Below are 15,545 nucleotides of genomic sequence, written 5' to 3' on the forward strand. Positions count from 1 at the left end.
AGTAAGAAAAACAGCAAAACTGTATTTTATTCTTTTTTTTTTTTTTACAAATATAGCCATTTATTAATGACTTGGAAAAAACAGTGTAACAACACAAGGAATACATTACATGCAGGGTACGTCTGAGCTAGTGTCCTGTTCTTCACAAATCACGGGCGTACGGTCCGGTACTGAAGATAAAACTGATTTATCCAGAGATTTGGCTCCTCTAAACACAGATTGAAAAAGACAAGGTGTCCCTACCGATGTTTAATGACTGCCGTCAGCGTTGCTAAGCTAAAGCCCAACGCCTGCGGATCGGAGTCGTAGTGGGAAAATAAGCATCATGGATAAAAACTCACATTCTCACTTTCCTGGCTGGCCAAAGGGATTGAACCTTAAAATCTCTTAAAATCTCTTAAAAAGAACAATATGGTTCATTGGTTAAATGCCAACTGGACCTTTCGTAACACTCGTTTTCATGTTGGGGATGTGTGCTTCCTCTTGACCGGATGGGAAACGGTATAAAAAAAATAAAATAAAATAAAAAGGAAATCGAAACCTAAAAGTCAGGACTCACGAAGCGGCTCTAGTTCGGGTTCTTGGCTTTCGCTGCTCCGGCAGCTGGAACGCGAATCGCTAACCGAGTTTTCTACGCGCGTTTGATTAAAGTTGAAACTCCGTAACGGGCAGGGTAACCTTCTTTACCTACAACAGAAACATTAAAAAAAAAAAAAAAAAAAACAAACCCTAGCGCCCCGAACTGGGAAAACATCAGTACAAAAGCCGGCGAGCTCCAGCGGGAGGCCCAGTCCGTCAGGCCCTCCGGCCTCAGTGCTTCCCCCTCTTGGACTTGCGCGTCGTCTGCTTGCTGCTCTTTGCCACCTTTTTGTTTGCGGGCTCGTCGGGCTGCCTGGAGCCGGCTTTGGTCGCTGCCTTCTTCGCGGCGGGCTCCTCGGCGGGCGAGTCGTCGGGCTTGGAACGCCGGGACGCGCCCCTCCTCTTCTCGGGGGCGCCTGCGTCCTCCTTCGCGGACGACTCGCCCCCCTTGGGCTGCTTGGAGCCGCGTTTGCTCAGCTTTTTTACGGCGGGCGTTTTGGTCTTTCGGGGCGGAGCGCTTTTCTTGACGGGCGTGGCTTTTTTGGGCGGTGGCGGTGGCGGCGGCGAGGGCTCCTTCACAACCTTTGCTTTCCTGCCGGTCAGGACGGCGGGGGGCGTGGCTTTCTTGGCCGGAGACTTTTTGACCAGGGCGCGCCTCCTGCCCGCCGCTCTGGACTGAGCGGCGCTGCGAGCTTTCTTGGTGGGCGGAGGGTGGCGAACTTTAGGCGGAGGCCTCTTTACGGGTCTCCTGAGGACAAACGACAAGAGGACAGAAGAACACCCGGTTCTGAGTTCCAACAAGAGTTTTCAGGAGACTTTCAGCCTCAAACGGAGGCGGCGGCGGCACCTCCGTCCACAAGGGGGCGCGTGTCACGGAGGAGGGGGAGAGGTTAACTGAGGCTTGGGACTATTTTCTTCACCGTTTATCTGGAACTGGTTGATTCCAAATCCTCCAGTTGACACTGGTTGGGATTAAATCGATGGAATCATCAGAGATCTCTTTTACCGAGTGCTCACCTTTTACGAGAGGGAGCTTCATCCTCCGTTTCTTCGTCGTCGTCGTCCTCCTCCTCCTCTTCATCCTCGTCTTCTTCAGAAGAAGACGACGCGGCTGGTTGCTTTCGCTTTGGGGGCGGCTGTTTGAACATGTCAGGGTAGAGGACCGTCGGGCTTCAGGAGACAAACGCAGCAGTTAGAGGAGGACACGCAGACGTCCAATGATCAAAGCCGGTTCACGTACCTGGGATAAAAGGGGAAAGAGAGCTGGTAGGTTCCATTGAAGCCATGACCAGTGATCTGCTCCATCCAGCCGAGCACTTTACACTTGGTCAGGGTTCTCCTCAGATGAGCCACTGGAGGACAGAAACCAACAATTGCAGCCATCTTCTTACCCAAATGTCACAACAAGACCAAAATAGACCTTTACTTTCAATACAACTTTGCGACACACTGGTCCTATTGGTGCGTCACGGCGCCCTCTAGTGGACAGACGCGCGTAGCGCAGAGACATAACAGGAAAACTGGTTTCCCACCAGTCCCGAGCCGATTTGCTGCTCCCAAACAAATGAACCACTTCCCACTACCCGTAATAATGACAGCAGCAGTCTCTTACCTAGCTGATACTCCTTCTTATCCTTGTTGGCGTCGATGAGGTATCGGCGTAGGGTCGTGGTACTGCAGGTTTTGGGTTCGTTCATGGCTGTGATGGCAGCCGTGATGGCGTCCTCCAAGACTCCGCCCTTCAGCAGGACCTTGTTCCCAGTACGCTTCAACTGTGACAGTTTTAGCGCATTAGTGCCAATCACCAAAAAGGGTGAAAGCGTTCAAAAAAAGGAAAGTGCTGAAAAAGGAGGGGGGCTAAACTGCTTCACCTGGAAGGTCCCGCTGGCTCCTTTGCCAGTGATGCGCTCCAGTTGTCTCCTCTCCACCGCTTTAACCAGGGCGGTCCTCAGCACGTCCGGCCTGACAACGAACCGGTTAGGAAAGCATTTAGCCAGAGGTTAAGAGTCGATGGATTACTCCGGACCGATGGGATCACCTGTTCTCGATATTTAAATTGGGGAAGTGCTGCTCCAGGTACTTCTTGATGAGGTTATAGGAGGCCTCTTTTGGCTCACAGAGCCGTGTGATGATGAGCGGAAGGGCGTCTCCCAGCGACACCATTTTCTGAGCGGCTTTCTGGAAACGGGAGAGACGTCCCTGAACACATCGCAGTCTCGCAGACAAACATGGGACACGCAACCCAAACGACTCCTCGGCATCAGACTCCTCATCTGTCCCAAGACTCAAGCTGGACCCGGGTTAAACTGCTGATTTTACCACCCCGCCGCGGCGCTAGCAGCATTAGCTGGGCTCCGACTTACCTTAGACAGGACAGGCTTGTTCCTGATGGCAAAGGTTCCTGAAAGGCCTTTTCCTTTGAGCTGGTGGACAGAGAGGACAAAGAAAGACACGGATTAGCGGAACCACCCGTGACCCGCGAGCCATCACCGGGAGCAGCTCGGAGCGTTCCGCGGCCCCGTCGACGAGCCTCCTCTACCTGTTTGATGGTTCCCTTCTCCAAATGTTTCTTCATCGCCTTCTTGATGAGAAACTTCTTCTTCTCGATCTCCATCCCCGGGTACTTTTTCCCGATGTACTTCAGCAGCGACTGGTACGAAACGCCGCCCCTGTCGTCGCAAGACTGCAAAGACAGCGGCACAGAGAAATCAGACGCGTTTTCGCCCGCCAGCCGACGGGAATCAAACGTGCGGTCGGGGGGGGGGGGGGGGAGGAGGCTTCGGGCGTTACGCACCATAATGGCTTCAATGAGGATATCATCCACTTTGTGCTGAGTGCCTGAAAAGTTGGTGACAGGAACCTTTTTGCTGCCAGATATGCTAGCCCATGCAGGGATTGTCCTTTTCACCTTCTTCACTTTGGTTTTCTCATACTTGTAGCCATCCTTCAACCTGTCGCCAGAAGGAGTCGCACACGGGTTCAGTGAAGCGCGTCGGTTCTCTGCGAGCGATATTTCACTGTGATGGTCACCACCCTTCTCTTTAGCACATCCTCACCTTAGTAGGAGAACATAGCAGTGTGTTGCACACTGTCCGGCTGCGCAGTCCTTGCATTTGTCACTTTGCCACCGACAGGGGAGACAAAATCAAGCTTTAGAACATCTGTCTGACGGGAGCCACAGCAGGAAACTGACTAACTGACTTTCTGAGGTGGAGAAATAGAAGGTAAGTTGAGTTTCATCAAAGTCTGGGAGAAGAGGAGGAGGAGAAGCCGAGAGAGCCGAATTGAGTTCACCCGCTTTGCCCAAAGGAAACGGACGTTAAACAGCCCAGCATTTAACTCTGGACCGCTCCGTTTCCCTAAAACGATGGAATTTTAAAGCGTAGAACGAAATAAATAACAAGGAGTGAGCCTATGATGTTAAGAGATGAACGTCCACTCCTCCTGGACTCCTCTGAGACAGCCAGCAGGTTTCCCAGCGCCTGACTGATAAATACTGGGAACGCTCGCCACACGGCAACGGCGAGAGGATGAGTCTGCCATCATCCGGCGGCGGGGGACAATGGACACGGATCAAAGTGCTATCAAAGTGAAATATCGCAGGGTCCAGAGTTGCACGGTAGCTCTCTGTTCACACTCACTCTTTCTTCTCCGCCGCCTCTCCCTTCTCCTCCCCCGCGGCGCCGTCCGTCTTCTCGCCGTTCTCCGCGGCCTCCGGTTTGCCGGGGGCATCGGCCTCCTCGGGCTCGGACGCCGCGGCCGAAGATGCCGCCGCTTCCTCGTCGGCGGCGGGCGATTCCTCCGGGGAGGCTTCGGGCTCTGAGGACGACAGAGAACAAAACAAAAACGCCGGTGAGGAGGAATCCACACACATCAAAGCAGCTCAAACAATCCGGGACGCAACAACCTCTCTGGCCACATCTGATTTAATCACCAGTCCTGCTTACTGGTGCAAAAGTGACAAGTAACTGGTCGCCCACCACCGCTGCTGGTGGACTGGGAAACCACGTAGTTCTTTAAACAATTCTGCCCACTCAATCATGGCTGCGAGGAGCAGTTGGAGGGCTTTGGAGTGTTAACGGGGACGGTGAACGGGCTTTGGCCGGGGGCCCAACGCCCCCAGCGGCGCCCCCGCAAGGGCCTAACCTTTCTCGGCTGCAGTGGAGGGGGTCTTCTCCTGGGATGGAGTCGCTGCTGCGCGGCGGATCGGCATCACACCAGATTTAACCTGCACGGAACACATGTGTCAGTCCCCAACACAGCACAACCGGCGGAGCACCGGGGCGCGCACCGGTGCGTAAAGACACCGACACGTCCAGCCCACGGCACTTACTGCGACCAATTATCTGCACAAAAAACAAAAAAAAAACACAACAGGAAATAAAGGGGGCATTCGTGTTTAGCCCGTTCCACTCGGAAAGCGTTCTTCGAGCACATTTGGAACCTTCGCACGGAAGCCGAGCGGCCAGTTTGAGCGAGGAAAGGGGGGGAAAACGGCAATTTCGCCATTTTGTCAGTGCGCTTGCACAATGATGGCGTCGCACAAGGCAGATAAAATTCAATTTGCATTCAGCCAAACGCAGCGATCCGCGCGTCCTCGTCGACCCCCAAACCGCGTCGCCCGTCGCGCTGCGCGGCGCGAACGACACCTACCTTTCGGTTCCAGCGGACACAAGTGGAGCAGTTTGGTGGAAATTTCTGCACGATCCTTTATTTAGACTTGTGTTTACGAGCCCCGCCCCGCTCCGACTGGCGGTCACGTCGTCACGTCACATCGCGTCGGAGGATTCCCATCGTCACGGTGGGCGACGTGAACCTCCAGGAGGCTCAAACGGGCCGTTTGTTAATCACCGTCGCGTCTCTCACGGTTGTTTTAACGCGCACAGCACAGCCAGGCTAGCTAGCACCGGGGGGCTAGCTAGCTAGCAAGCACCGTGTGTTATTGCTACGGTCCTTTCAAAATCATTCTATTTCACCAGGGTCCAATATTTGACCTTATGTTGCCCCTTAAGTGCGTCGCAACAGTACTTTAACCAAAAGTATCAGCATAGTCGCAGAACTCGCCTCTTTGGTCCCGAGCGTCGTTTCGTCGCCTGCAGCAAAGACTCATGGGAGTTGTGGTTTCGGTGGGCGTCTCCGCGGCGGCCATGTTTGTATGAAACCGCGGTTAATCGTCATCTCCCCAATTGGTTTTACTCTTAGAAATGAGCCACAACGCACGGCAGCATTCTTATTTCCTACCTCTGGCAGAATAAAACAATAATAAAACAAGTTGCTTCCATTGTGTAAATGTGGACCATAATTGCTTTCACGTTCAGATGTGATAAGATGATTTAAAACCAATTACGGAGAGAATGTAAATACGAAAATACTAGAGGTGCTGCAAATGTTTCAAGCCTGATTAATTTGGACACAAACTAGTTATTTTACATTTGGTAAGATGATTAAAAAAAAAAAAAAAGTGATCAGAAGCAGAGTGTGAAGGGATTAATGCGAGGTCACCATCATTCTCTTCTGGGCATTCCAGTTAAAGCTGCAGCAGGAGACAAAAGTACAAACAAGAACAAACCGTCAGAACCTACATTCGTTTTTAAATACTTTTATCTTTAATGTATTTACAAGCTTTAATTTGCTCTGTAGCTCTGAAGTATTACAAGCATTTTGTTCAATGACCATGGCCATTTGAGTTTTTCCTCTTTTTTTTTTTCAGTTGCATTATTTTTCCTCTCATGTTCGCCGAACACATCTGGCTGGCGTTCCGTCGAATGCATCGCCACCTCTGGGGAGGCCTATGTACATCATTGTGAGTGCCGAGCGAGCCAGGGAGCCTCCAACATCGACACGTCACCCCTTTCCTGCACATCCACACCGGTTTTGTTGGCTTTCCCTTCATCCCAAAAGGATTTTCTTTCCCCCCGTTTCAACAAACAGGAGAATCCAGGAGGGTTCCATTTCATTACAGTATTCTTGTTATTATAATTAATTATATTGTTATTTGTGTTGCCATGTTCTCCTCTGTGAGCATCTGCAAGATGTTAAATAACTTTCATATTTGCAGTCCTTAAAAAAATAATAAATTAAAGAGTCCGGAACCTATGTATCTTTTAAGTCTCTCTTTAAAAAGTAACAAAAGAAAAGTAAGTTAAATTTTAAAACAAAAATATTTTCTATGTATAATACAGGTATTTAGTGCTTCCATCACTGGAATCCAAACTCAAAATGGCAGCATGTCTCAGAACAGTACCGCAGAAAAAAATTCCAGCCGTAAACTCGTTGTCCTGGTCACACACACATTCATTTTGAATGTTTATTCTGCCGTAAGGATGCAGTTCCACTAAAGTTGTCCCCCCCAGCTTCCGCCCTCGTCAATTGTCTTCCGACTCCTCCTCTGCCTCCCGCAGCCACGTGAAGAAGGCCGTAACAGACTTGAGGGCCACGCCCTTGCCGTCCTGCTCTGCAGGGTCTTTGCTGGACTCCCACTTGTAGAAAGCGTCCTCGGAGATGACGTCCTCATCGTAAAGACAGTCAAAGAACATCCGGAGAAGGTCTGGGGAGGGGGGAAAGTAACACCAAAAACAAAGGAATTCATTTCTTAAATGAAGAAAGGAGCAAAACGTGGGAAATTGTGTTCTTGGGATTGTGTTATTTGTTAGAAACCGGGAGAGCATCTTAGACCAGGGTGGAAACTCGTGCTCCAATTATCGGTCTTTTATTCATACAAGCAACGGCTCAGAAGATCCAATTAGGACTTTAATGTTGGAATCAACCACAGCATTCTTTTTAAAAAAGTGTTTGTCCTTGTCCCGCCTGCTTGCTTGATGTTCCCCAGCATTTTAAAGCTGCTTTTATTAAACCTCAGACCCTCAAAAACTGAGCTGAAACGTATGAAGTCAGGAGAGCATCATCTGAAAACAGCTAGCGTCAAATAGGCAGCTAAAACAAAAGGCGGGATGGTCAGATATTGAGCACGCAACAAGTCAGAAATGGGAAATTTAAATGAAAAACAACACAAGCTGCTAACCGATGATTGAACTTTCAGCAGATTTTCCAACGCTAGCTACAAGCGCAGCGGTTCGATTCCAGCCTCAACAGCCTCTACCTCTTACAATCATGCTTTCAAATTGGTCTAAACACGACTTAACCCCGTGCGATAAAGAAGAAACGTTCCTGAATCATTTAAAGGAGGAGGTAGGATCCGGAGCTTACTTGGAGGCTGATCGAGAGAGACGATCAAGGCCTGAAGTGCATAAAGTGCTTGCAGCTGTCGCTCAGTGTCTGAGTTAAGGTACTTGAGCAGCACAGGCAGTCTCTGCTGGATGATGGCTGTGTCCACTCGACAGTTGGTGTTATCATCTGTTTGTTAGAGCATGAAGAAGAGTGAGCGAGGGAAACGGCAACCGGTGCTGCGGTCTTAGCTGCCCCAGGTGGGGGGGGAGGGGCTCTCACCTTTCACTGCCGCCTTACACACAGCTGTCATTAAAGCCCTCAGGAAGGGAGAAGAGCTCATCTGAGATTCATCCAGGTTGGCCTGCAGATCGAAAGAAACACCGGTTGGCGGTTAGATGGGAGCAGGATTCTTATGTGAGATGGCAAAAAGAGTCAAAGACTAAAGTAAACTGCTGCTAATCAAAAAAGAGACTAAAAAAAACACTCTGGCTGCAGCTCCAGTCACACACACACACACATTCAGGGTAATTAGCCGGCTGATAGACGGGGCTCCAAACTAGCGGGCACCTTCAGAGGTTTGGGTGTAGGGAATCATGATCCTTCCCACCATCACATGTTCCACCACTGCTACGCTTTCAGCTCCCTCCACCGTTGCCGTGGAAAACACCCGCAGCCATTCTGGAGCTACGTTGAGCTCATGTTTGCTATTTTTGGGAAAGCCAGTCGATTCGCGCTCCCAGAACAATTTGAAGTAGGCGTGATGAGTGTCATTTAATGTACAAATGTTGTTTTACTGAACAATCTGGGATAAAAAAGCACTGTACTTGAGAAAAAAGGCCTAAAACATGTGCACATAAATGGGTAGGGTCTTTCATTTCCAATCAGAAGGCTCTCGTTTGCACGTGCGTGTGTGTGCTGCTTCCCGACCAGTCTACATTGGCAGCGTTCCCCTATCAGAACTGTGAGCCCACATCCATCTTCTCATACCTCCACCCAGTCAAAAATCTGCTCGTCACTGGCCATGTCCTCTAGCAGGAGCCTCTCCAGCTGTTGGCTCAGCTCGTCCAGGGACAGAATCCTTTTAGCCTGAGCAGCATCAGGGCCAGAGCCGTCCGAAAGAACCGATTGGAGTTTCTGGTGAATTGACAGCGATGGAGAAGTTGTTTCGAATGAAAATATAATGAAAGCAGAAGCGGATCACTCGACTACCGACCTGCTGGGAGATGAAGGTCTGGACGTCTTCTCCCTCGGGCAGGAAGTCCGTCCAGCTGAGGCCGGAATCCCTCCACAGAGAACCCACAGTCCTTTGGCTCTGTAGAGCATCACACACCTCGATGTTTTATCCATATTTACCATGGAAACAGTAAAATCATTAAATCGGTGAATCAAAACTTTAAGCAAACAACAGAGCCCGACACAAAGCCCTCAAAGGTATCGCTAACCGTTTGTTTGCATAGAATGTGCAGTATTTCAGAAATTAACATCCCAGCTCTTCCCACAGGGAGCAAAGGTTTCCTCAATTCACTGGGAACAAAGAGAAACAACAAAACAAATTAGGGATCTGGCTTCTTTCATTAAACATTAAACTGACGCCGCCTCTGTCTTCTTACCTAAAGAGCTCTCTCATAGAGAAGCCCCCCTCCCTCAGCACCGGGCTCAGCAGCTCGGCCAGGTACAGCCAGATGTGAGGGATGTCGATGGCCATGTCATCAGCCTGCTCCAACGTTTCCGCAAACCTGACGGGGGCAAAAACACACACGTCCAAATCCACCAAGAACTGAACGACGCCAAAAGTCGGCGCAAAAGCTAGCTTGAGAAAATCGGGCGATTCCCTCGTTAAGCTGACTGTAAAGGAAATCTAGCGCCTGTGGAGGCAGGGGAACCGACCCTTTGATGAACTGGCTCTTGGGCAGGGGACCCTGGCGCAGCAGCTGCAGCAACAGCTGGCCCATGTGGTCCCGCGTGATCTGACTTCGCTCCAGCGTCGACTCCACCCCGACGCGCACAAAGGTGTGTAGCTGAGGGCCCAGGTCCAGCTCCTCCACACACTGAACAGCCTCCTGCAGAGGACAAAGATGGTTGGGGGGGGGGGGGGGTTACTGCTATTGGAGCAAACCAAACTGTGTCTGTCTAACCCAGGCATGTCCAAAGTCCGGCCCGGGGGCCAATCACGGCCCGCAGTAAGATTTCATACGGCCCGCAACTGTTAAGACACAGTTAGGGTTAGACTCTAACCCTAACTGTGTCTTAACACGCATGGAATGTCCACCAGGAACTTTAGATGGGTTATTTAAAGGCGAGAGCAGCCTCTCAACACCTAAACTCTGGTTCAGTAGCGTTATCCGCAGAGGCTGCTGCTTGTTGAGAAGCCGTTGGTACCTTATAGTCATTAATGTGCAGGAACTCATCGATGATGGACTTTGATCTCCGCTCTACCTCCTCCTCAGACAGGGTGGGTCGGTCTTGGGGCTGGAGCGGCTCGGCTTTCACTGTTTAAAAGGGAGGTCTGAATGTCAGAAAGACTCTACGAATTTAGGAGCGGCGTTGAGTTCTGGAGCAGGATTCGGGATTTCGCTTACCGGCCTCCCTGACTCGGTTGCGCTCGGGCTCCGTTTTGTCTTCCGTGACGCTCGTTCTGCGGGGCTCCGCCCCCTCCCGCTCTCTCCGCGCCTCGTCGGGGGTCGGACTGTTGAGCAACTCCTTGGTGCTCCCTCCCCTGATGAAGGATCCTGGCCGTGATGAGGTGCCGGACACAAGTGGTTTCTCGTTGCGGTCCCTCCCTGAGCTGCTCCGACTGCTGCGAGAGGGAATAAAGAGCGGGAACGGTTCTTCATCGATCAGAAGGATCTACGAGCAGCACGACTGTCCAGCAGTGGTTCTGCGAGCTTCCCTCACCTCCCAAGTGTTCTTCTGGAGTCAAAGTCGGAATTCTGTGGAGGGGCGGCGGACGGCTGAGACGAAGGCGTCGACTGCAGTGCGGAATAACGATTGAGGCCTGCCGTCCGGGAAAGTTCTGCCATGGAAATAAGATTCAGTCAAACCGCTGTTGGAATGTTAGACTTGCATCCTCGACGGAACTGGGTCTAAACGGTGGCAAGTTCTCCTGTATGTTGTGGGTCAGTGTGTAACGGGACATCCCACTAAAGAGTTTGTCCCTGTGAATGAAACCAGGCTCGTATTAGTCAGGCTTAACGCTGAGGGATGAATTATTACCATTACCCGAGTCGCTGGCCTTGGCCCCTCCGCTGCTGCCCTTCACCCATGTGACCTGAGCCCGGGGACCCAGCTGGATCTTCTCATCCATTTGCGGCTGCAAAAATAGGAGACCAAGTTGGCAATATTTCTAAACCGGTGATTCCCGGCTCAGGAAAGATTCCCAACTCCATGTTGAGAGTCCTCCAACATGAGACACGGCAGTACCGCAAGCGTCCAGTAGGGGGACGCTGCACTTCTGAATAGAACCAGAATGAATAGAACCTGATCACTTCAAAATCAGGGCTCACTTTAAGATACAACAATTCACAATTTATCTTCTACGAATCGAGATGATTCCTCCTTGATTTGGAGCGAACCTTTAAATTCACATTATATGATTAAATGATGTACCAAAAAAAAGCAGTTGTTAGAGGGTGTTTGCCTCACTTTTGAGATCTTTGGGATCTTGTTGGGGTCGATAGTTCTGCTGTTCTTAGTCATGGGCACAGTGTTCCAGGTCTCTTCCCTCTGCACGCGCTGCTCTCTTGCTTCTAAGAAAGAAAAGACGGGTTGCTGGATTAGTGGGGGGGGGGGCGTTGAGTGTATATTAAAACTCTAAAACCCCCACTGAAGACGAAAGTTAAACGGCTGAGAAAAGGTGACATTTCTGGCAGCTCTTGTCATCAATGATGAAATTTTATAGGTCAGCTCACAGATGGGAGGGGGCAGGGGGCTTCCTGGCTGCTGTTGGGTACAATAGCGTCTCTGCATGCTATACGGACAGGAAGTCTGCCTGCACGGCGCTCCGACTGACGGGAGCTGTGCCCATGGAAGTCTAAGCCTTAAAGAGGATTTCGAGCAGAACTGACCTGGCCGTCTCTTGCTGTCCTTGGAGAGAAGCTGCTGGTGTACTTTTCTCTGTTCCTCCTGCTCTTCGATTTTCGCCTCCTTGTGGATCTCCTCGATGGTTTTCGGACCCTGATCGGCTCTTCTGGACACCCAGTTGTGCTGAAGGAATAACAAAATACAGGCCCAGCACACCTTTAGGACATTCTGTGGCGATACTTGGTTTCGCAGTCAGGATTTCCTTTACTGGAGAGTTGTGGCAACACGAGCGGAACACGGAAGAGAAAATATCTGCGCGTGAAAACATTTGACCAGAAGGTCCAGGCACCAGACTCACCAATCTGAGGTCGATGACATCCTGCAACATAAACCGGATACGAGATGACGTCTTCCTCTCTTTGACTATTTTTTCCATCTGATTAAAATACTGATCCATGCGAGGCTGCAAACAAGAGAAAATGGGATCGTTTGAGACGGGGAGGCAATAGTCTCCATTTCTCTATCTGATCTAAAGGCAGCGGGCAGCAAACAATTATGTTAAAACCGAATGACTTTGACTGACCGAGCCACAAAACAAATGTTGCCCTGACAAACCTGAAACTGCTCAATTTAGACTCATTTATGGGGTCAGAAGCTGATCTCTGCGAAAATATGTATTAAATGGCAAATATGCAAAAGCTCTCGTGCAGTTACACCCATGTTCCCCACTCAACGGTTGTTATACTGCAGGATCTAGAGATGAATTTGAATAAAAGTTGCAAGTTATGTCCAACCTTGATTGGAAACAGATGCAAATTTGTACATTTGGCACAGCTCCAGTCTAAGAAAACCCGCACTAAAATGCTCTAAACGAAGCGTGGAGCCACCTAACGCAGAAGAAAACGTGGGAAGTTCTTTGGAGAACTGAGGGGATCCCGCCGTCTCTCTGGCTCACCTTGGCCTTCTCAAAGTCGAGGTCCTTGCCGATGGTAGTGAGCAATCTGCACAGACACTCCAGCGACTCCTCGTCGTGGTTCTTAAGCAGCTTGACAACGCAGTCGTGCATGATGGCTTCGGTCAGCATCTTGAGCTTGAACAGCTCCCCGATGAACTTGATGTTGCCGATAGAGCGCCGCCGGGCCTTGTCCTTGGCCTCCTCCAGCTCTTCCTGGAGCCTCTCGCGCTCCGTCGTCTGAAGCCAGCGGGGGAAACACCAAAGAGATATTTAGCAACAGGTCAAAACCGCCGCCGGGGGGGGGGGGGGGCTGGAAGCTGCAGTTTCCTTTGTCACGCACCGATGCCGTCGAGTCCAGCTCTTTCTGCCTCCTCTCGAATACCACATCGTCCACCTTGTCTTTCTCAAACTCCTTCTGGCAGCGGTTTAGCAGCAATTTGCGAAAGTTGACCGAGGAGGTGGGTTTTTCCGTCATGGGCACTTTGAGCTATAAAACACGAGTAGGAAACCCACTGAAACGGCATGTTCCGTCAAGGACAACGATTCCCAACCTCCTGCTTACCGTGGCGAGGCAGCGGCACATGTTTCCGTAGGCCACGGAGAAGTTGGGCTCATCGATGGCCTTCTCAAAGACCAGGTCAATGACGCCTTTGAGCCTCTCTTCCGTGTCGATGGTCAGGTCTGTAATCTGCTTCATCAGCTGGTTGAACTTCTGAGGGGTCAACTTGTTCAGGATGCTACGGACCTTTCTGAAGAGCTCCTGAGAAGAATCAAAGACCTCAATCGTCTCATCGGGGCTCAAGCTTTGAAAGGAACGCCGCCGCGCATAAACGTGCCCCTACTTGTGTTTTTAGCATCTCAGGATCATCGGCAGGGCTTTCCCTCTTCAATCCAGGCTTCCAGGCGTTCTCAGACTTCTTCAGCTGAACATCATCATTCACTGACAAATTCATGATGATCTTTCTGGGCGGAGGCCTGCGCGCCCCGATGTTCATAAGCTGTGGACACGGACAGCAGCATATCATGGAGAACAGTGCGTCACAACCCACCATAATGGATACGTTCCAGCATAATAGGAGATATAAATTCAACGCCAGCGTTAACTTACAGCGGTGCCTCGTCCTCCGCTCATCTGTCTGCCGAAATCTGCAAAGGCAGGTGTGAAATCGGGCCCTCTGGAAATGGCTCTGGAATCCACCACTCGGGAAGGCAGCTTGTTTTGGTTCATCTGCGCGTCAGATAACAGGCAGAGGACACCATCTCAAACAACACTAGAAGGCTTCAGTGAGCAGATGTTGGGGGGGGGGGGACAGGAGCAAGGGAGGAACCCAGGAGAGCCGGGCTGTTGTGGGGGAGGAGAGAAGAACAAATCCGGCTTTGTCTTTCAGTCGTCCTTCACTTCCTCCTGACTCCTTTTCCAAGGGAGACTCCACTGTACATCAAACCCTTGTTGGAATAGTTGTTCTTTCTGGGGAGGGTGGGGTGGGCGGGGGGGTTAAGTGTGCCAGGGGTGACGTGACAGCGGTCCGACTGTCATCCAAACACCAGACCACGACTGCAGAGGTGGGGGAGTTTCAAACGTATACTCGCGACACATGCCCGGACCCACCACAGACATTCCGTATATTAGTATTATTATTATTATTATTATTATTATTATTATTATTATTATTATTATTATTATTATTGATAAGGAAGTGGGAGCTCTTTGGTATTGACTGTTTGCTGGTCTGGATTGAAGGCGAGAAAAACGTAGAATCTCATTTCCCTCCTTCAGACAACGTTCACGTTCAGGCACTCCCAGAATTAATATAGACACTGAACGCACCGTCACTAATAACAAAAGAATTGTGCGCGCACAAGCTCTCGCTGGCCTGTTTTCTCTGTAGCTCATTAGAGAACGACGACACGAGCAGAGAGGCGCGAGTTGTCTTCCCTTCGCGGAGGTTGCTCAACTTAAAAATAAGCAGCTCCTTTCTGAGCACAGCCCCTTGGCTTTGACATGTAACGAGCGGTTCCTCGTCCCGTTATCAACATTTCCTGAAAGTCTCATCAAAATCAGTTCCTAATTTGTGAGTTATTGTGCTACCATCCATAATTACTCCGTCCACACATTAAAAGTGGTCACCCATCGAGCTAGAACAACGATGGTTCCCCTCAGAGCCCTTCTGTGCTCGACCTACCTTATCTAGCACAACATCAGTAATGGGTGGGAGTCCCTCTGGTTTCTGTATACAGGCAGGCATGAACTGGAAGCCCAAAAGGGTGGCCCGACTATACTGGCGCTTTCCATTAGACTCTACCAGGTCTGCACCACCGAGTAGAATTTGAGAAACAGGGAAACAGATATGAGTTACAAATCAAGATTTGGCAAAAACGTATATATATTTTTAAATGAACAAGGCAAGCGCAAACCTTCCATATCCTGTGAAGCACCTGTGGAGCTCTCCTTGTCCCCGGGGTTTGCTCCGCTGTCACTGCTCTCCGTCTCTGAAATGTGTCCGGCTCCATTCCTCATAGGCTCAAGCTCGGGCTCGCCGTCCTCGTCAGCAGGTTTTCCGTCGGCCTCGGGGCCGACGGCAGGAAGTGCAGCGGAGGGGGTGGGGAAAACTGGCGGGAGTGACACGAGACTGGTGCTCAGAGGAAGTGCAGGCTGCAGACCGGGGTCTCCTCCAGGCTGAACCACTGGCCTGGACTCATCCTGTAGGTCAACACAGTTCAACACGGAGAACATTTACGCTCCCACCTCATTTCATCTAAAGACAGATTGCCCCAAGTGTTCCTCAAAGGCAGAAATGGTCACGTATGACCCCCAAATTCCCCT

General features: G+C 50.6%; 2 protein-coding genes and 1 long non-coding RNA gene across 6 annotated transcripts in view; 1 reads left to right on the forward strand and 2 right to left on the reverse strand.

The window, feature by feature from the left end:
* Positions 1 to 5,687, reverse strand: hp1bp3 (heterochromatin protein 1, binding protein 3). Of its 3 annotated transcripts, none has more exons than XM_011613579.2 (13): positions 5,644 to 5,687; positions 4,726 to 4,807; positions 4,221 to 4,398; positions 3,636 to 3,698; positions 3,374 to 3,530; positions 3,119 to 3,262; positions 2,943 to 3,002; positions 2,618 to 2,757; positions 2,451 to 2,541; positions 2,192 to 2,351; positions 1,820 to 1,931; positions 1,597 to 1,749; positions 1 to 1,327 (listed from the first exon to the last, which is right to left on the reverse strand). In XM_011613579.2, the coding sequence occupies exons 2-13, from the start codon at positions 4,790 to 4,792 to the stop codon at positions 811 to 813; spliced, it is 1,842 nt and encodes a 613-aa protein (XP_011611881.2). In that variant the 5' UTR covers positions 4,793 to 4,807; positions 5,644 to 5,687; the 3' UTR covers positions 1 to 810. The 3 variants fall into 3 exon arrangements, with proteins under 3 accessions (XP_011611881.2, XP_011611880.2, XP_011611883.2); XM_011613578.2 differs by lacking the exon at positions 5,644 to 5,687 and adding an exon at positions 5,233 to 5,388; XM_011613581.2 differs by lacking the exons at positions 3,636 to 3,698; positions 5,644 to 5,687 and adding an exon at positions 5,233 to 5,388.
* On the forward strand, positions 4,394 to 6,675 carry LOC115246951 (uncharacterized). Its single transcript, XR_003886062.1, has 2 exons — positions 4,394 to 4,872; positions 6,290 to 6,675. It is a non-coding gene; the product is annotated as an uncharacterized lncRNA (long non-coding RNA).
* Positions 6,163 to 15,545, reverse strand: part of eif4g3a (eukaryotic translation initiation factor 4 gamma, 3a) — a 27,453-nt gene continuing 18,070 nt past the window's right edge. Inside the window, exons 15-36 of one of the 2 annotated variants that reach the window (XM_029826989.1) lie at positions 15,137 to 15,422; positions 14,905 to 15,029; positions 13,830 to 13,949; positions 13,564 to 13,719; positions 13,284 to 13,481; positions 13,062 to 13,208; positions 12,722 to 12,958; positions 12,125 to 12,229; positions 11,811 to 11,949; positions 11,389 to 11,492; positions 10,966 to 11,056; positions 10,642 to 10,759; positions 10,326 to 10,540; positions 10,126 to 10,235; positions 9,634 to 9,806; positions 9,357 to 9,482; positions 9,189 to 9,270; positions 8,960 to 9,058; positions 8,734 to 8,880; positions 8,026 to 8,107; positions 7,786 to 7,932; positions 6,163 to 7,126 (exon numbers count right to left, since the gene is read on the reverse strand). In XM_029826989.1, the coding sequence (XP_029682849.1) occupies positions 6,945 to 7,126; positions 7,786 to 7,932; positions 8,026 to 8,107; positions 8,734 to 8,880; positions 8,960 to 9,058; positions 9,189 to 9,270; positions 9,357 to 9,482; positions 9,634 to 9,806; positions 10,126 to 10,235; positions 10,326 to 10,540; positions 10,642 to 10,759; positions 10,966 to 11,056; positions 11,389 to 11,492; positions 11,811 to 11,949; positions 12,125 to 12,229; positions 12,722 to 12,958; positions 13,062 to 13,208; positions 13,284 to 13,481; positions 13,564 to 13,719; positions 13,830 to 13,949; positions 14,905 to 15,029; positions 15,137 to 15,422 (3,189 nt within the window). In that variant the 3' untranslated portion in view covers positions 6,163 to 6,944. Of the gene's footprint in view, positions 7,127 to 7,785; positions 7,933 to 8,025; positions 8,108 to 8,733; positions 8,881 to 8,959; positions 9,059 to 9,188; positions 9,271 to 9,356; positions 9,483 to 9,633; positions 9,807 to 10,125; positions 10,236 to 10,325; positions 10,544 to 10,641; positions 10,760 to 10,965; positions 11,057 to 11,388; positions 11,493 to 11,810; positions 11,950 to 12,124; positions 12,230 to 12,721; positions 12,959 to 13,061; positions 13,209 to 13,283; positions 13,482 to 13,563; positions 13,720 to 13,829; positions 13,950 to 14,904; positions 15,030 to 15,136; positions 15,423 to 15,545 lie in introns of both variants that reach the window. The other variant, XM_029826988.1, reaches the window with a different exon arrangement.

This window comes from Takifugu rubripes, chromosome 19 (genome assembly GCF_901000725.2).
Source record: "Takifugu rubripes chromosome 19, fTakRub1.2, whole genome shotgun sequence".
Lineage (NCBI taxonomy): Eukaryota > Metazoa > Chordata > Actinopteri > Tetraodontiformes > Tetraodontidae > Takifugu > Takifugu rubripes.